The sequence below is a fragment of the Erythrolamprus reginae genome, chromosome 1 (assembly GCF_031021105.1).
Source record: "Erythrolamprus reginae isolate rEryReg1 chromosome 1, rEryReg1.hap1, whole genome shotgun sequence".
In the NCBI taxonomy this organism is placed as follows: Eukaryota; Metazoa; Chordata; class Lepidosauria; order Squamata; family Dipsadidae; genus Erythrolamprus; species Erythrolamprus reginae.
The window spans coordinates 341,844,841-341,865,416 of record NC_091950.1 but is presented as its reverse complement, the minus strand read 5'-3'; the positions used below and the strand labels follow the sequence as shown (position 1 = coordinate 341,865,416).

At 43.2% G+C, this 20,576-nt stretch overlaps 1 protein-coding gene across 4 annotated transcripts in view; it reads left to right on the top strand.

Annotated features, from left to right (window-relative positions):
* Positions 1-20,576, top strand: part of SMYD3 (SET and MYND domain containing 3) — a 411,511-nt gene that overhangs the window by 319,794 nt on the left and 71,141 nt on the right. For 3 of the 4 annotated variants that reach the window (XM_070734078.1, XM_070734076.1, XM_070734080.1), the window contains one exon: positions 3,901-4,011. In XM_070734078.1, the coding sequence (XP_070590179.1) occupies positions 3,901-4,011 (111 nt within the window). Of the gene's footprint in view, positions 1-3,900; positions 4,012-19,574; positions 19,825-20,576 lie in introns of those variants that run through there. The other variant, XM_070734079.1, reaches the window with a different exon arrangement.

Genomic DNA, 20,576 nt, shown 5'->3' with positions numbered 1-20,576 from the left:
GCACTTTTCAGAGTTCTACGGTGTTATTCATAACTAAATGTGCACAACCTTTTGTTCACCTTTATTACAGTTTGAGGTTAAACATGAAGGTTAGTTGAAAGGAAGTGAAAGCTTCCAATGTTCTTACAGATGCACTGGAAGAAGAAAGTGAAATAAGTTTATAAGAGTCAAGATGTACAGTGGTACCTCATGATACGAACGCCCCGCCATACGAACAACCCGAGATACGAACCCGGGGTTCAGAATTTTTTTGCCTCTTCTTACGAACGTTTTCCGCCTTACGAACCCGCCCCCCGCCTCCGAGAAGCCCCGCTGCCCGGCTGTTGCTTTTTGAAACAGCCGGGGGGTTTCTCAGCGTCCTCCTGAACCTGAACGCCAAACCCGAACTTCCGGGTTCGGCGTTCGGGAGGCCGCCGAGAAGCCCCCCCCCGGCTGTTTCAAAAGGTGACAGCCGGGCGGCGGGGCTTCTCAGCGAAAGTTCGGGTTCGGGAGACCGCTTTGGGTTTTTGGCTGGGAGGGAGGGCAGGAGGTCCGGCGCTGGGGGAAGGGAGTCAGGAAGATCCTCCTGCTCCCCCCCCCAGCAAAAAACACAAAGACGGTCTGCCGCCGCCCACTTGAGCCGGATTCAGCTTCCCATTGCTCCGTGGGCGGCAGCAGACCACCTTTGTATTTTTGGCTGGGGGGGGGGAACAGAAGGCGCAGGATCGGGCCGGCGGTGGGCGCGGGACGAGGCAGCAGGTCTGCATCCTGGGCGGGCGGGCGGTGGCTGAGGGTGCGTCCGACTCGGGGCTGGCGGCGCCCGACACAGCAGGGAACATCGGCGCAGGAGGCAGGAGAGGACCGGGCGAAGTGACCAGCAGCGCCGTCGCCCTCACCAACACGCCCGGCTTGGCTTTCCTGGCCGCTGCAGGCACCGCGCACCGCGATCTTCTGGCTCGGGGAGGCTCAGCGACGGAAGGCGGCCGCCTGGCCCAGGAGGCTCGGCCAAAAGGGGCTGGGGCTGGAGCAGCTGAGCCTCGCCGCACTGTTTAGCCAGGACAGGAGCGATGAACTGACTTGGAGAAATGGGAAGCTCAAACCGCCCGGTTTCAGCTTTCCATTCCTCCACGTCACTTCACCGCTCCTGTCCTGGCTAAACCGTGTGGCAGCAGACAGGCTTTGGGTTTTTGGCTGGGGGGAGAGGGAGTTAGGAAGGTCCTACTTCTCCCCCACCAGCCAAAAACCCAAAGCCTGTCTGCTGCCACACGGTTTAGCCAGGACAGGAGCGGCGAAGTGACTTGGAGGAATGGGAAGCTCAAACCGCCCAGTTTCATCTTTCCATTCCTCCACGTCACTTCGCCGCTCCTGTCCTGGCTAAACCGTGCGGCAGCAGACAGGCTTTGGGTTTTTGGCTGGGGGGGGAGGGAGTTAGGAAGAGGCAGGAGCTGGGCGCTGGCCTGCCTTTTGTCCCCCCTGCCACCGCCGCCTGCTTCTCTCTCTCTCCTTCACCGCGCCGCTGCTCCACTCGGTCGGCGGCTCCGGAGAGGCAGGAGCTGGGCGCTGGCCTGCCTTTTGTCCCCCGCCGCTGCCGCCACCCGCTGGCTGCAAGCGCTCTGCCAGGCGTCCAGGAGGCATTCAGGGCGAAGTGCATGGAGGAATGGGAAGCTGAAGCCACCGGCGTTTGAGCTTCCCATTCCTCCATGCCCTGAATGCCTCCTGGCTCAAGCGGGCGGCAGCAGACCGCCTTTGGGTTTTTGGCTTGGGGAGGAGGGAGTTAGGAAGGTCCTCCTGCTCCCCCCCGAGCCAAAAACCCAAAGGCGGTCTGCTGCCGCCGGCTTGAGCCAGGAGGCATTCAGGGTGGAGGGTTTGGTGTTGGGGTTTGGTGTTCGGCGTTCGGGTTCAAGAGGCTGCTGGGAAGCCTCCTGGCTGTTTTAAAAGGTGACAGCCGGGCTGCGGGGCTTCCCAGCAGCCTCCCTAACCCTGAAATTTTGCCAAACTTCCAGGTTCAGGAGACTGCTGGGAAGCCCCCCCCCCCCGGCTGTTTTAAAAGGTGACAGCCAGGCGGCAGCGGTTTTTTTTGCGGGTTTTTTGTTGTTGTTGCACGGATTAATTGACTTTACATTGTTTCCTATGGGAAACAATGTTTCGTCTTACGAACCTTTCGTCTTACGAACCTCCCCCTGGAACCACTTAGGTTCGTATCTTGAGGTACCACTGTATTATCTATTATAACAATGGACCAAGTATAAACTAAAGATAAGCATGGATTTTGCAACTCATTTTGTGCTTATAGCTTAGCTAAGTTAGTTTAGTTTGACAGGCAGCAATAGGCATAGTACTTTGTGGGTCAGAAGATATTTGAACCATCCTTTATCTTTCTGGTTCTAATTAGACACTTGATTTTACTTTGTATCACAAATATTTGTGATATCCCTAAATATCCCTACATAATAGATGCGTTCCTATTAAACAGGCAACAAGTAGTTAAAATAGGAAATTCCCTATCAAACCCTGCACCTGTAAACAGTTTCCCCAAAGGTAACATTCTAGAACCCAAACTCTTTATACTTTACATAAATGACCTTTGCAATTATATTACAAGCAATTGTGTTCTCTTCGCTGATGATGTTCAACAAGTTCAACTATTCAACACCAACAACAACGCTGCTACACTACAAAAAGACCTTGACTATATGTCAGAATGATCAAATAATTGGCAACTCCAAATCTCAACCAACAAATGCTCTATCTTACACATTGGGGAAAAAAATCAAAACATAAAATATAAACTGGGTGGATATGCTCTCGTAGATGACCCTCACTCTGTCAAGGACCTTGGACTACTCATCTGTAATGATCTAAGTGCCAGAGATCATTGTAACAGCATTGCCAAAAAGGCATTAACAGTTGTTAACCTAATCTTGAGTAGCTTCTTCTCTGGTAATATCGAACTGCAAACTAGGGCGTACAAAACTTTTGTTAGACCAATTCTTGAATACAACTATTCTGTCTGGAACCCGTACTGCATATTAGACATTAATAGAATTGAATGAGTCCAGAGATATTTCACTAGAAGGGTTTTCCATTCCTTTACTCGCTACAGAATAATTTATGCCAGCAGACTTGAAATTTTGGGCCTAGACAATTTAGAACTTCACCATCTTCAATCAGACCTAAGCATAGTACATAAAATTATCCATAAAATTATAGTACATAAAATATCCTACCTTCCACCACAACAATACACAAACACACAATATATACAAACTTATGGTAAACCACTCCAAACTTGATTGCAGAAAATACGACTTCAGTAACAGAGTTGTCAATGCCTGGGATGCACTACCTGACTGTGATTTCTTCCCCAAATCCCCAAAGGTTTAACCTTAGACTGACTACTTTCAACTTCACCCCAGTCCTAAGAGGTCTTTAAGGGGTGTGCATAAGCACACCAGCGTACCTACCGTTCCTGTCCTAATATTCCCTTTCATTTGTATGCATTTCGCGTATTCATAATCATGTTTATACTTATATCTGTTATCTAATATGTGCTTGACAAAATAAATAAATAAATAACAAATAAATAAATATGTTCCAGAAGTCACATTTCAATCTCTAGGTTGAAATCCCTATATATTCTCCCTATATTTTCCAGTGAACAGTAGAGTGTTCACTGGAAATTTGCTTCAATATAGAATTATTAATTATGTTCATATAAGTTGTTTATGGTATAAAATGATTACCTATTTTCTACTGTAATGTTGAAAAAAATGTTCTGCTGTCCCTCTTAGACTATTATCCAGTATTTTAACCTTGGAATCCCCCCCCCCCATTCCTTTGTTGGGCTATACCAATAGCTGCATAAGTATTATATGCATTATTTTTCAAAATATATGTCTTTCTGGTCTTTGTCATATGCAGCTCACCATCAGTTATACTGAAACTGTAATGCCCACTCTTGAACGTCAGAAGACTCTGAAGCGACAGTATTGTTTTGAATGTGATTGCATCATGTGCTCCACACAAAGCCAGGTAAGTCAGCTAAATTTGTCTTTTGACTACGTAATATGTGTCAATACTTGAGCTGAGGGTAGACATAGGTTGAAACAAACAATGAAATGAACAAAATAATGAGAATTTTTAAAAGGTGTGCTCTAGAAATTATTTTATTTCATCACTTTTTCTTAGGTATACCAGAATTGTATTATTATTATTATTATTATTATTATTATTATTATTATTATTATTATTATTATGTATTAGATTTGTATGCCGCCCCTCTCCGGAGACTCGGAGTGGCTCACATTTTGGAACCAGAGTTCTTTAAACTTTTAAAAGAGTTTTATTCCTATTAGTTGCTTCTGGTTCTTTCATGATGTAAGAGCAAACAGTTATATTTTTTTCTTAACTCAACTTGCTTACTCATACAAATATCCAGAAGTGCTACTTATTCTCCACTTGCACTGCTTCGGAGAGTCCAACATGGGTTAATCTACAGCCTATTGGAAGGGACTGAGTTAAAAATTAGCATAAATAACCGGTCCAACCCCCATGTTGCCCTCTCTGGGTCAGTCTAAAAAACTCAGTCATAGTGGAGGGACTCATGAGTTTTTCCTCCTATGACTCTTGTAGTCTTGTTGTTTTAGCTTGTACATTTGCTTAACTTTTTACTGTTTTTATTGTTTTATTATAAAGCATATTAAGATATTCACTAACATAAAAATTTTTTCTGTTTGTCTTTCAGAGACTGGACGATGTATTTCGGCAGTTTGGGCCCCTGGTTCTGCGGAGCCATGCCCACTTCTCTTCACCCAGGTCGGAGCCTCTTCCCTGCGAGGGTACAGCTCCAAGGACCGGGCGTCGCCCATGGAACGAGGTCCCCGGCCTGCGCAGCCATACCTCTGTTCGGAGCGACCATCGGGAGCCGGACACGACGAAAAGAGGACATTTGAATTTCCCGCCAGAGAAGAAAAGCCGCGGCTGGGAAACGAGCCGGCGAGCGGAGCGCCGAGCCAGGAAGCCCGAGAAAGATCATCGCCGTTCGTAACGGCAGCTGTAATGGGCGCGGCCATGACAATAAAGGCGCCAAACACAGGGCGCCGCCATTTTGAGGCTTAGCTCCGGGCCGCCATTTTGGAGGGTTGACGGACAGCCCGATTACCCAATTATATCGCCCGGATGTCCTGTGTAACAGGAAGAGGCGGAACATAATAGCGGCGGCCATTTTTACTGACCAAATTGCTCAAACGCAGCTATAATTACCTGTTGGTCTCACGGAGCCTTATAATCATCCTCATGGCCGATCCAGCCCAACAGGGGACAGCTGAAGCCCCGATCACAAAGGCTAAGGAGAAGTCTCACTCTTCCAAGCCCAAGTCTAAAACTTCGCAAACCTCCTCTGCAATGAGAGATGCTGAAAGGCGCATCAAAGCCCTGGAGGAGCAATTGGAGGAGCAAAAGCAAGCTGCCATGCCACAAAATGCACCTATAACAGGTACTACCCCCCCGGGGCTCCCGGAGGGCATGGGATCAGCAACTGATCGGGACTGGTCACCGGATAGGTTTGGGGGTGCATCCCAGGTGGCAGAGCCAACTAGGCCAGAAATTACCAGGCCTTCTTCTTCTTCTTCCCCGGCATGGCACATGGCATCTCAACCAATGCCAACTGCCTCATTCACCCCGACAGCAGCTGGCCTCAGATCCTCCCCAGACACCTGGCAACGCCTGCCACCTGCATTGCAGGACATGATTGCTTCGGCCTATTCCCATGGCATAGTGGCTGGGGCCCAACAACACATGCCCAGTGCCCCCCCTGCTTCGCCTCGCCCTTCTCCATCTGTCCAGAGGAATATATGGGCAGCTCCGGCACCCCCATCTCCCACGCACGAATCCTTTCAGGGGGACATGGGCTTTAGGGAGCATGGTTCTGATCCGGATGATGGCCTATCAGAGGATGAGGGTGTACCTCCAGAACCCCCGGCATATACTGGCCTCTTTAGGCCCTCTATTTTTCGTGTGTTCTTGAACAAGGCTAAACTAACTATCGCCTCAGATGCACCTGGCAAGCCCGCTGACCAGGCAGCGATCACTCAACCGACCTCAAGGGTACTTACTGAAACCCAGAGGGATGCAGACTGTATACCTGCTCCCAAATTGTTCTTGGACAATGTTAAAAGACCCTGGCAATACCCAGCGGGTGCTCTAGGCCCAACAGTCTCAGAAAGGAAATTCTATGCATTTGAACCAGAATTGGAGAATTTACTAGAATTCCCATCTGTCGATGCCCCTGTAGCGGCTCTTGTTTCTAATGCGCTTGTGCCATCAGAGGTGGCAGACGGCCTACGACCAGAAGACCGGAGGGCCGAGAGCATAATCAAAAAGGCCCATCAAATGAATGCATGGGCCCTCAAAGCAGCCTCAACTGCTTCATTTTTTAACCGAGCGTCGGTCCTTTGGCTGCAAGACATGCTCACGAGATTAGGACCGGAAGATGGCCGCTTGAGGCAAGACCTCAACAAGCTATTAGCGGCAGCAGAGTTCTCCGCGGACGCCACTTTATCGGCATCCCGCTTTTCTTCACGGGCTCTAGCAGCAAATCAGTCGGCTCGACGCTTACTCTGGCTCCGGACATGGCAAGCTGACGCCAAGTCCAAATGGCGTCTGGCTTCAGCCCCATTTGATGGTGCTAAATTGTTTGGTGAATCTCTTGACAAGGTCCTCATAGAGGATAAAGACAAGAAGAAGGTCTTACCCAGAACCTATAGGAGGCAAGACAGACGGACCACACCATACTTCAGACGTCCACCCTTTCGGGCAGAGACCTCCTCCAATGCACCCCAGGTTGGAAGGTCATACACTCAGGGGTCATACTCTCAAACTTCGTACAGAGCAGACAGGGGTGGCTTTGGAGACCGGAATAAACAATTCCAACAATCAAGGAGACCATACAGAGGCTCCAGCAGAGGAGGTTATAGAAGGAACAAATGACTCCATCGAGAACTTTCCTATAGGAGGACGGCTACAACACTTCACCGCCTCTTGGGAAGCCATATCTACAGACTCTTGGGCTCTAAGAACTATAGCTCAGGGTCTCACTTTGGAATTTATTCAGGAACCCCCCAGCAGGTTCCTGCAATGCCCAACAACCTTCAACAACCTCAAGAACAACCTTCTGTATCACGAGATCAACCACCTCCTCCAGATAGGCGCCATCGAAAGGGTCCCGTCCCATCAGGAGGGGCGGGGATACTATTCAATCGTGTTCATAGTACCCAAGGCCTCCGGTGGTTGCCGCCTCATTCTAAACTTGAAACAACTAAACATATACCTCAAATATCGGCGTTTCAAGATGCATTCCCTAAAGACAATATTAGCAGCAATTCGCCAAGGGGATTGGTTAACGTCGATAGACCTCAAAGAGGCCTACCTGCATATCCCAGTACATCAGGATTACAGGAAATACCTTCGGTTTTGCCTCGACAACCAGCATTTCCAGTACAAGGCCATGCCTTTCGGCCTATCTTCTGCACCCAGGACATTCACAAAGTTACTGGACATACTCACAGCTCATCTCAGGTCTCGTCCACTACGCCTCATGGCGTATCTGGATGATATCATCATCCTGTCCAAAAGTCCTGGACGGGCTCACCACGACCTAACAGAAACCATGAGGACACTAGAACACCTCGGTTTCTCCATCAATCATCAAAAGAGCCACTTTACACCAACAAGGTACCTACCTCACCTAGGCACCAACATAGACACCACAACTGGCATGGTCTTCCTTTCAGCAGAACGACAAGCCAAGGTCAAAACCTTGGTCACACAGCTACAACGCAACCGTTCTCCGACCTTAGCCTTCCTCTCTCAACTGTTGGGGGTACTCATATCTTGTATAGACATTCTACCTTGGGCCAGGCTCCATGCCAGGCCTCTGCAATGGTTCCTCATTCCCTTTCAGAGGAACAGAACGAGTCACTCGTCCGCATCAGTGACAATTTCGTACGAAGTAAGGAAATCACTTCCTTGGTGGAAGTCATCAGCCCTCACGCAAGGATCACCGTTCCTGCCACAACAGGAGATGACCATAACAATGGACGCGAGCCTCTCGGGCTGGGGAGCGCACTCCGAGGTGGGAGTGGCCCAGGGCCTTTGGACCGAAGAGGAGCTCACATGCCCAAACATCAATTACCTGGAGCTCAGAGCCGTTCACCTGGCTCTCAGACATTTCACTGCACAGGTCAGAGGTCAGAACGTATTGATCCTCACAGACAATGTGGCGACAAGGGCGCACATCAACCATCAGGGCGGCACAAGATCGGGTCGCCTGATGAGGGAATCCCAGTCCCTGTTCAAATGGGCGGAACGACACCTATCATCCTTGAGGGCGGAACACATATCCGGCATCTCAAATCTTCAAGCAGACTGGCTCAGCCGGACCACCATAAATCTGGCGGAGTGGAGCCTGGGCAACGATCTGTTCATGGAGATCATTCACAAATACGGGACACCACAGGTGGATTTGTTTGCCACCCATCACAACAACCAATTGCCCAGGTTCTTTTCAAGGTTCCCCTCGCCGGGAGCAGAGCAGATCAATGCCCTGTCATGCCAGTGGCCGGAGGGTCTGCTATATGCTTTTCCCCCAGTCTGTCTGATCCCAAGGGTAGTCAACAAACTGCTGCAAGAACAAGCGGAAATCCTCTTGGTGGCCCCATTCTGGCCCAGGAGGCCTTGGTTCGCAGACTTGATGGGTCTTTCAATTTCTCCCCCCTGGCGAATCCCACACCACAAGGTGGTCCTGACACAGGGGTCGATTTACCACCCAGACCCTCAGTGGTGGAGTCTTGCCGTGTGGCACTTGAGGGGGAGAGACTGAGGAGAGAACAACTACCGGACAAAGTAATAAATACTATGCAGGCAGCTCGCCGACCCTCCACGACCCGCATTTATCAGGCCACATGGAGGGCATACTGTTTATTTTGTAGAAACCGTCATCAGGACCCACAGGACCCATCCGTAATCCAGATCCTAGAATTCTTACAAGCTGGGTTGGACAAAGGACTGTCACCCAACACGCTTCGCAGGCAAACGGCAGCTATAGCCACAATCCTTAAAATGGACTTTTCTCGCCCAATTTCACAACACCCATGGATTCGGGATTTTATCAGGGGGGCATCGAACATCAGACCCCCCACCATTCACAGATTCCCTACATGGGACTTACCTCTGGTCCTACAGGCCTTGACAGAACCTCCCTTCGAACCTCTAAGAGATATTCCACTTCGTCTCTTATCGTTTAAAACGGCCTTCTTAACAGCAATCACATCAGCGAGGCGAGTATCCGAACTCGCGGCCTTGTCAATCAGACCGGACTTATGCATTTTTCATACAAACAATGTAGTCCTGAGGCCTGATCCTACCTTTTTACCAAAAGTAAACACTGTCTTCCACAGGTCACAAGACATCATCCTTCCGGATTTTTGTGCCAAAGGGTCACATCCACTGGAACTAAAGTGGCACAAGATTGATGTCCGTCGTGCCATCAAAATATACATAAGACGGACAGGTTCCTTCCGGAAAACAGAGGCCCTGTTCGTTTCCTACTTCCCGGCATCCATGGGGAATAAAGTATCCTCTAAGACTGTCAGTTGTTGGATACGCTCTTGCATCGCCATAGCATATAAATCAAGGTCTGCACCAATACCTAGAGGTATCACGGCCCATTCTACAAGAAGTGCAGCCACATCAGCGGCCTGGGCGACACAGGCCACCCTTGAAGATATCTGTAGGGCAGCAACCTGGACTGCCCCCAATACGTTTATCAAGCACTACCGTTTGGACAGTTTCGCTTCAGCTGAAGCGGCCTTTGGACGCAGAGTGTTGCAGAGAGTTTGCACCGAGTCTGCGCCCCTGGTCCAGCCTTCTCCCTCCCTAATGGTTTAAAGCTTGGGTATATCCCATGTTGGACTCTCCGAAGCAGTGCAAGTGGAGAAGAACCGTTGCACTTACCTGAACGGTCTTCTCGCTGCACTGCAAGGAGAGTCCAAACCCACCCGGCTAACGGGCCCAGGGTCACTAGACGATTCATAATTGAGTTTGGATTCTGTTGAATCAGTTGAATAAAGTTTCCTTGTTTTTCTAGCACTATGACTTCGTTTTATTATAAGACTGACCCAGAGAGGGCAACATGGGGGTTGGACCGGTTATTTATGCTAATTTTTAACTCAGTCCCTTCCAATAGGCTGTAGATTAACCCATGTTGGACTCTCCTTGCAGTGCAGCGAGAAGACCGTTCAGGTAAGTGCAACGGTTCATCTATAACAATAGCATTTGGATTTATATACTGCACAGTGCTACACCTACCATAGGTTCACCATCACAGGTATAGGGTCTCCTGCTTCAGCAGGGGCTTGGATTCGAAGACCTCCAAGATCCCTTTTAGCTCCATTCCGATTGAAATCCTCAAATTATTTCTCAGTTGTTTGAAGATGTTTGTAGTTATACGATAATCCCATAGTCATATTAAGTCAAAATGGAAAAAGTCAATATTTTAAAAGTGTGGTGTAGTATTTTTGACATATGCAAATACACTTTAAAAAGATGCATGAAGTATATTATCACTGACTGTGTAATATTCGTAGAGCACTGCATTTTTTCTATTATTAGTTCTGCTCTGTGAACAAATCTCCCATTTTTGGCACATTACGTGTACTGCTTGTATCTCCAAACTAATAATCAGTAGTCGGTCCAAGACAAAAGCAATTGGTCAAAAGCTAGGAAAGCAATCATGTCTGATCTTCAGAGTAAAATATTACAGAAACTAATACTCAGTGATCTGAAAGACCAAGCCAGAAAATTCTGATGAGAATTTTACAAGGTACGAAAATTCATAGAAGGATTTACGTTGCCCAGCTTAATAAAGGAAGTCTTTGTTTCCAGCTCTTGAAAAATTTACAGTGTTGTGACATAGTCCCTAATCCTACAAAGTCTTTGTTTATGGCATCCTCAAATCTTTATCTCATAGCTTTCAGTTTCATATGTCCTTTTGTGTTAAGAAAATGACAGAGAAGAAGATTCCTATTGCATTGTCTATAATGTTTCTTGGCCTAGATTCTTCTCTGCCTGAAAGTTGTAATTCTAACAAGGCTTTATGGACTTCTTTCCTCTCTTGCTCTTCTTCAGATGAGGAGCTGCCAATAATATCTTATGCATTTAAAGTGGTTTTAAATCATGGTTGCTTCCAGGCAAATGCCCCAGACTGTTACCAGTCCAAAATCCATGTGCACCTATCATATTTTTCCTTCCTTAACACATAGAAGTTATTGTTTGGCTTTCCATAATTTCTGGACCCATCTTGGAGGGAAGCATTGCAAATTGTGGCTAATATGGAACAAAGACTATTCTGAGGGATGATGCATATAGACCAGTGATGGTGAACCTATGGCACGGGTGCCACAGGTGGCACGTGTAATAGCCATATCTGCTGGGACGCGAGCCATTGCCCTAGCTCAGCTCCAACATGCATGTGTGTGATGGCCAGCTGATTTTTGGCTCACACAGAGGCTCTGGCAGGGTGTTTTGGCTCCCAGAGAGCCTCCGGGAGATGGGGGAGGGCATTATTCCCCCCCCCCAGCTCCAGGGAAGCCTTTGGAGCCTGGGGAGGGTGAAACATGAGGCTACTGAGCCCACCAGAAGTTGGGAAACAGGCCATTTCTGGCCTCCAGAAGGCCTCTGGGAAGGGAGGGAAGCTGTTTTTTGCCCCCCCCCAAAGGCATTGAATTATGGATGTGGTCACTCACACATGCGCCAGAACTCCCACACCTGAGAAAAAGGTTTGCCATCAATGATATAGACTATAGATTTTAGCCCAAGGCTAAGGACTAATTTGGAAGAAAAGTTTAACCCAGTTAGTGATTCTGTTGTTGTTGAATTTTAGGGATCCTGATTTTTTAATCTCCACTTGATCAGATAAGGAAAGTTGAAAAGCCATTCCCTGAAGTTACTCACATTACATTTATTAACACAAGGTACACTTTCATTTAATGAAAAGTAAACAGTCTTCTAATTTATCTTCCAGAGTTACTTCTCCATGTGTATCTTTTCTGTCTACAAAGGAAAATTAAACTTACCGTATATAGAGATAAACTATCCGTAATCTAGTACGACTACAAAATGTTTTGCAAACTTTAGTAAAACTTTAGTAATAACCCTTTACCCATTATTAAGGGGATGGGTTCAGTGCCATTATTGTTCAGAATTTAGACAACTTTAACTTCAACTAATAACTACTGTACTTTTCTTTAATATTTACAGATCTCCTTTATTCAGTTGCCTGAAAGTATTTCTGTAATGTGCATTGTGAATCAACTTGGCATAATGCATGTGTATAATACACATATATACTTACTTACAAACATACATAAATATACATATACCCATCTTGCTATTCCATTTTAGAGTAAGCAACATTAAACAAAGTTCAGAGAAAGAATAAAAAGTTGCAAACAAACAAAAGAAATTAAAGGGAAAGGAAATACCATTCATAATACCTCATTATTTTTGCAGCCCTTGCTTTCATTTGTCCATATACTGTTTCATGCAGTCCCTTTTGTTCAAAATTCTCACTTTTAGGGGTTCTCATTAACTCAATCTAATACAAATTTCTTGTTAGGTTTCTACTTACTCATTTTTCTTCTGTCACTTTTATTTTGACATTTAATCCTTTTTCTCTCTGTGATAAAATCAGTTTTACATATTTTTCTATTGGTCATTCACTTTGCATTCCATCCACATTCATTAATCATCCATTTACTCTTTTCTTATCTCAATAGTCTTGTAATGTTGAATTATTTGCTAACCATAGATTCCCCCCCCCATATGGATTATATTTATTCAGAATATTTTACTTTTTCCTCCAAAACCCATCCCTGTTTCTTTCATTGACATAAGCTAATTGAGTCCTTTTTTCATATGTGCCCAGAACAATATGGAACAGGGTGTCATACTCAAAGCCTGTGGGTCAGATCCGGCCCACGTGGTACTTAAATTTGGCCCATGGGGTCGCCCCAGAAACAGTGAAGGACTTCCCACGGTGCCTCTGCCAGAGAAAATGGAGCCTGGGAGGACTGTACATGGTCGTCCTGAGCTCTGTTTTCTGTGGCAGAGGATTGGAAGAGGCTGTCACAGCTGAAAATAGAGCCCAGGAGGGCCTCACGTGGACCCCCTGAGCTCCATTTTTGCTGGCAGATGGATGCAGGAGGATCCCCCACTCCATTTGGGCCACCACAAGTGTCCCTGACAGGAGTGACATCGAGCTGGCCATGCCCACCCTAGCCACACAGCCCCCCCAAGGTCAAACACAACCCTGATGGGGCCCTCAATGAAATCGATTTTGATACTCCAATATAGAAATCCAGCTGTTCTGAACATGGAAGTTAGTCCAGAAAAAAGGCACAAACCAAGAATACTAAACTATATTGATTGTAAAGTTACAATAACAGAAATCTGAAAGTACCACTCCCCTCTCTTACTTTTATCTTCCAGAAAATTAGGGGAGGATCCCTTCTGAGATGCATCCCATTCTCCTTTTCCTTCTGTGGACTGAAATATCTTTTGCATAATAGTTGTCTAGACTGTGGCTCTTTCTCCTGTGTCCCCAGGTCACAATCCATTCCACCAATTCATATTTTCTGACTGTTAGCTCTTTCCAGTGATGGGCTACCAAATTTTTTACTACCACACTGTGGGTGTGGTTTATGCATTTTCTTTCAACATCTTTCAATGCAGGTTGGGTGCTCTGGGGTAGAGCTCCATTTTTGCTACCCCACTGCATTGCCCCCCATCCGGGCAGCAGCCCACCCCTGATTATCTACTATATAAAATATATGTACACACATGCACACACAACTCTTCTTAAATTATACACATTCAACCTCATTTACTGCATACCCAGAGCCCAGAAGGGAAAAAAAGAAAAAAATAATCAAAATTTTGCTACCGGTACTGTGTACCTGACCGTACCCATAGGAGCCCACCTTGGTCTTTCATACCTAAGCTTACTGGAATTAGATTTTTTGGGTAGTATAAAAATACCATAAATAGATAAGCCTATACCTTCACTTCCCTGTATTGCTCAACTCCATTGAATGAATCAGATTGTTTTCTTTCCAATTTACTACATCCTTCCCCTTTATTTCAGTTCTACAAGCCCACAGAGTATTTTTTCTTTATTTCAGTCATTAATTCAGCTTACATGTAAGTCACAGTTTTCCATACTTTCTGATCATCAACAAATGAATACTGATCCCAGCACCTATTATGTCTTTGATCAGTTGAATTTTCATATAAGATAAGGGAAGTCACCAGTCTTAATCATTTCCATGCTGCAGTATTAGCAGTATTCAGTAAACTATTTTGCTTAATATGCCAAAAGTTCAACCAAAGTCCAATTTTATCTTAAATATAGTTTTACTATTCTATAGTTTCTAAGATCTCTAATTAATTATTATACTGGAAGGTAACATAATGTTGCCCACATCCCTCCAGCTAGAATATTGTATACGTGAGATACCTAAACATGGTGACAAAATACCAAGCTTCTATTGAAATTCTGTATCATATTGTTTTCCCCAGAATAATTCTCTTTATAGTCCTTGATTATCTCTTTTGGTGATGTCTTAGTCTCCTGAGCAAACCTGTTGTATGCCTTCTGTGGGCAACTACAGAATGTCATTAAAACATTTAAAACAATTTCTTCCTACTGAATAGTACTCCATGGACTATGGATTTCATAAAGCCGTCAGTTATTTTGTCTGTATACAATATCTTAGAACCGAACTCTTCTCTATAATGATAAATAGATTTATTTTTGTCTTTCAACCAGCTGCCTCCTCTCCTCTGGGAAAGGCTGGAATTAAACACCCTAGTCTCAGTAATGTACAGTATTATGAGTGAATTCATACTTGTGGTTGTTGAAAAATCAATTTGTAACCATTTCCTTTAATGGTTGCTTTCTGACTATGATACACCTGCTTTTAATATATTCATTAGGCATGTTTTTTTCAAGAAAATTGCAATGGTATGGTTTAAAATACTGTTTGAAGATATATTTATAATTATTTCCATAATCATTAACTTGGGTACATTACTAGTTCTTGTGCAATAACTATGAGATACTTTTACTACACAATCCTGGGCAAATTCTTAGAAATATTATATTGGAGGAAGCACAGTGGTACAATTTTTGTTAAACAATTGAAAACAAATGATGTGATTGAGGAAGCACTGCTGTTCAGAATCTTTAGCACTTATTGTTAAAGAGAAGTCATCTTCAGTTTGTGTTCCTGCAAATTTTTCTCAACTGCACAATTCTAATTGTTGCCACAATGAAGGGAATTATAATCAATATGTCAGTAATGCCATTTTCCAGTTGGAAAAAGCTGTTTTAGAAAAATATTGTAAAGCATAAAGAATGTGGTTGCTTAAGTGCTCAGTGAAAGAAGTGGACCTTCTCAAATTGTCTTAAAAGGCTTATATCCAAATAGTACTGTTCATCATTCAGTCCCAGTATCAACTCAACTCATTATTGCACAATAAGTTATTTATAATCATTTGATTATGTGCCATTGAGCCAGTGTCAACTCTTAGCAACAGCATGGATAAAGCCTAACTATTGAGTTATTTCCATCATCATTGCCATCAAATCTGTTGTCCTTGTTGCTGGTTATCCTCTTTTTCTTTTTCCAGCTACCCTTGCCAGCATTACCAACTTTTCAATAGAGCTAAGTATTCATATAATTAGTAAAAATTAAAAAAAAACCTGTTAACTTCAATTTGGCCTTTTCTGCCTTGAATGAGAAGTCTGCATGGATTCGTTTGATGATCTATTTTTGCTTTATTGACTATATATTCATATGAGTCTTTTCTAATACTAAATTCAGAAATGTCAAGGTTTCTTTATACTGCTTGTTTATAATCCAGTGGCTGCTTCCTTACAATGTTATGGGGAAAATCATTGCCTGCATGATTCTGACCATGGTAGACAAAAACACATTGTAGTATAGTATCTGGTTTATTGTTGGTTTATGTGGTTTATGATGTATTTTTTTGACTGCTGATTCCTTTACTGCTGCTAAATGGTCTTAAGACAGAAGCTAAGTAACATTTCAGAAACTTCACTGTCAGGTTACTATAACTACTGTCGTTAACTTGATGTTTTAATCTTAATCTGATTTTTTTTCATTGTACTCTTTGACTTTCATTACTAGTAGTTGAAGTACATTTTCATGTTTACGTATCAGCATAAAACAGGTTATTGATGTTTTTTCCTCCAATTTTAAAACTACTGTTCATTTTTTCCAGCGCAACCTCCCTTGATATATGTTCAGCGTATAGGTTGAATAAATCAGGAACAAGTATACAGTCTTTCTCGTTTGCCAATCTAAAGCCAGACTTTTTGCCATGTTCTATTCAGACAACAATTTACAGTACTGTGTATAGGTTTTATGTGAGGACAATGAATTACTCTGGGATGTCCAGGTTTGGAGGGGGGGGGGGGTGTTTCCAGATTTTTTTTTACTTCATCTTTATTATTTTTATTAAAATTCAAGGCGGTGAACATATCTCACACTCCTTTCATCTCTTATTTTCCCCAGAAAAAATGAAAGTTCTAGACTCCATTACTGTTGTAAGTCAAGCACTTACCCATAAAGGGTAAAACATGGTAGGTTATTTATAATAAATTGGCAAAACCCACCAAAATCATCAGCCAGATACTCAATTTGAAAACTGTAAAGTACCCTACATAGATTTATCACTGCCAAATTGTTGATCCAGGATTTTATGCTAAAATTAAAATGATCCAGGTTGGCATGTTCAAGATCCCTTTACATAACAAGTCATGTTATGGATTCATTAAATAACATGTCATTTTATAGAATCCAAGAAACATGTCAATGTGCCTGTTTGTAACATTCCTCCTCTAGATCCAGATGGTCCCAGCAAGTTTCAAAGAGCTGGTCTCTTCCTCTAGCATTGGGCAGGAGGTTGCTTGAATCTGTCCAGTGTATTCCTGGTTAATATTTTTTACTGATATTCTTAATATTTATTTTACTGTTACTCTATGTGAGCCATTCAGGGTTGCTTGGTGAATAGTAGCATGCATGCACTCACTCCTCCACTCGAAATAGAATACCCTATGAGACTAGACTTTCAATCCTGGGCCTAGAAAGTTTAGAACTAAGATTTATTTATTTATTATTATTTATTACTTAGATTTGTATGCCGCCCCTCTGCCTTAAACAAGATCTAAGTATTGCCCACAAGATCATATGCTGCAACGTCCTGCCTGTCGACGACTACTTCAGCTTCAACCAAAACAACACAAGAGCACACAACAGATTTAAACTTAATATTAACCGCTCCAAACTTGACTGTAAAAAATATGACTTCAGTAACCGAGTTGTCGAAGCGTGGAACTCATTACCGGACTCCATAGTGTCATCCCCAAACCCCCAACACTTTACCCTTAGATTATCTACAGTTGACCTATCCAGATTCCTAAGAGGTCAGTAAGGGGCGAGTACAAGTGCACTAGAGTGCCTTCCGTCCCCTGTCCTATTGCTCTCCAATATCTCCTATACCTTTCTTCTATTCCTATATCTCTTCTTCTATTCTTTCATTGATATGTTCTATTACTTTATCTTCTTTTCTATTATTTCTTAGATATATTTTACTGTGAGTATCTCCTCTATACCCTTCATCATGTATTTTACTATGTGTATATAGATATATACCCACTAAAACCCTCACTGTGTATTGGACAAAATAAATAAATAAAATAAAATAAATGCAACATGCTTAGACAGATGGATGGACAGATGGATGAATGGATGGATCTAATCACATTTCAAAAATATTCATAAAATTAAAGCAACAAATTTTATCATAGTTTTCAACTTAACAATAAAAAAGCTATCATTCTATGAGAACTATGATCTTTGAGTAACTGTCACAATGCTTGATTTCTATCTTAACTAAAATGGAAATCACACAGATTTTAAAATATTTTTGTGATTACTACAGTTTTTGTTCTCTCCTTCTCCCCAACATTTGTCATGAGGACAATTGTGGGTCAGAAATTCTGATACTTTGGTTGTATCAACTAAAAAGTTACAAAATATTAATTTGAGTTTTCTCTCATTTCTCTTTTTTGTAAATTCTATTAATGGAAAAAACCCTCTAAGCCTGTAAAGGAATACTTTGTTTTCTCTACAGTTAGTTAGACTATTAGATGCTTAGGTTCCACAGCATTATGGGATTGTCTTTCATAAAAGGAATAAGTCATCCAAATCACTTTAGGAAACCACCCCTCTGTCAGATAAGAAATCATCACACATTTCATATGTGGGAACAATCTCCCCCTTACCTGTCACATTCTGTAGCAGTTGACAAGCTAGTTCATTAGTCTGAAATTATATAACTTTGTGGTCTCATGTGAGCGCCAACAAATTATGCTTGCAGCCTGAAATGTAATAATATAGATCAAGCTTCATCCATTTTAGCCCACCCTTCAGGTTTATTATGCCTGAGAAGAACATTCAAAAACATCCAAACTATTGCACAACTATTACTGATTATTGGGCCTCAGTTGCAATACCTGCATTGTATATCTTTTACTTGTTTTCTGTATCTTTAAAATGCATATTCTAGGAAAGATAAAACAACCCTAATCAAAAAAGAATTGCTAAGATATAAAACACATCAGTGATGGACAGTAATTAGCATAATCAAGCCGGGGTGGCGCAGCAGGTAGAGTGCTGTACTGCAGGCCACTGAAGCTGACTGTAGATCTGTAGGTCAGCGGTTCAAATCTCATCACCGGCTCAAGGTTGACTCAGCCTTCCATCCTTCTGAGGTGAGTAAAATGAGGACCCGGATTGTGGGGCAATATGCTGGCTCTGTTAAAAAGTGCCATTGCTAACATGTTGTAAGCCGCCCTGAGTCTAAGGAGAAGGGCGGCATAAAAATCGAATAAATAAATAAATAAATAAAATAAATAATAGTTGAGGAATCAGTTAAGATAGGAGATAATGCAAAATTTTAGCAACCAAAAACAAAACCATAGCTGAAGCAGTTCTGGGACATGTGAGTTCCGGACAGGAGACCATGTGAATGGAGGAAAAATAAAGTATAAATATATCGAATATGGCAGTAGGCATAAAGACAGACTTTTATTTGCATATTTGTTTAATGCACCGATCTTTAAATCTATTGCTAACTGTTAAAGCCATTCTTATTGTAAAACTGCCAGTGAGGGGAGATCTACATTGCATTTTTCCTTAATTATTGCATTTTTGTCATCAGTAATAATCGTTAAGGTAGCCTCTCTTCACTGGAAAAATGTGAAGACAAGATTTTGTTGGAGTATACTTTCCCATACAATCTTTTATTTTTGAAACTGCCAACCTTCCTTCTCCAAACTAGCTGTCCAGGGTAATCCCCTTCTTCTGGGTCAATCATCCTCATTATCTTGATTGAGTGACAGATGAAAACTTGCCAGCTTCCAAACCTAAAGAAGTTGTGTTGTGTTGCAGCTTCAACTGATCTGTTCCCTGGAGGATGCTAAGAGTTTCATCAAAATGGATGACAGAGTTGGCATTCCATCCCTCTCCCAGGATTCCCAAGAACAAGAGCTTGTGCCTTCCAATATTTCCTCAAACATTGCTGGGGAAATAAGGCAGAGTTGCTGCTCTGCTGGGACTGAGGAAGAAGTTGATTCACAAATAGGAAACAAAAGATGTGCAAAATCCAATTTAAAAAAATACTCATCCAGAAAATGAAAAAATTAAATTGCAAGTTGTTAAAGCAATTATCCATATGGTACATTGTCAAGGCTTGGTGAATTTTTAGCTGCCTAGAACCTTGTTGGTTAAATAAAGAAACAAACAAACAAACAAACAAACAAATAAGAGCCAATTTGGTGTAGAGGTTAAGGTACAGAACCAGGAACCACAATTTCCAATCCTCTCTTTGGGCAATCACACCCTGTCAGCATAACTCACTTCACCAGGTTGTGTGAAGAATAGGACAAAAGACCATTATCTATGCACCATCTTGCTGAGAAGACCTTCCTTTTCACTAGCCGCTGTGCTTCAGATGGTAATGGAGTCTGGAATCTTAGATACTGATCAAAGCAGAGGTGGGTTCTAACTTACCTCACTGCTGGTTCGTTTCCTTATGTATTGGGTGGCCATGCCTCGTGTGAGCGTACGCGCAGTGGCAATTTTTTTTAAAAAAATCCAAACCCAAACCAACGGGTCCAAAGACGGGCTACAAGAATGGTGGGAGGTCTTAAGCATAAAACGTATCAGGAAAGACTTAATGAACTCAATCTGTATAGTCTGGAGGACAGAAGGAAAAGGGGGGACATGATCGAAACATTTAAATATGTCAAAGGGTTAAATAAGGTTCAGGAGGGAAGTGTTTTTAATAGGAAAGTGAACACAAGAACAAGGGGACACAGTCTGAAGTTAGTTGGGGGAAAGATCAAAAGCAACGTGAGAAAATATAATTTTACTGAAAGAGTAGTAGATCCT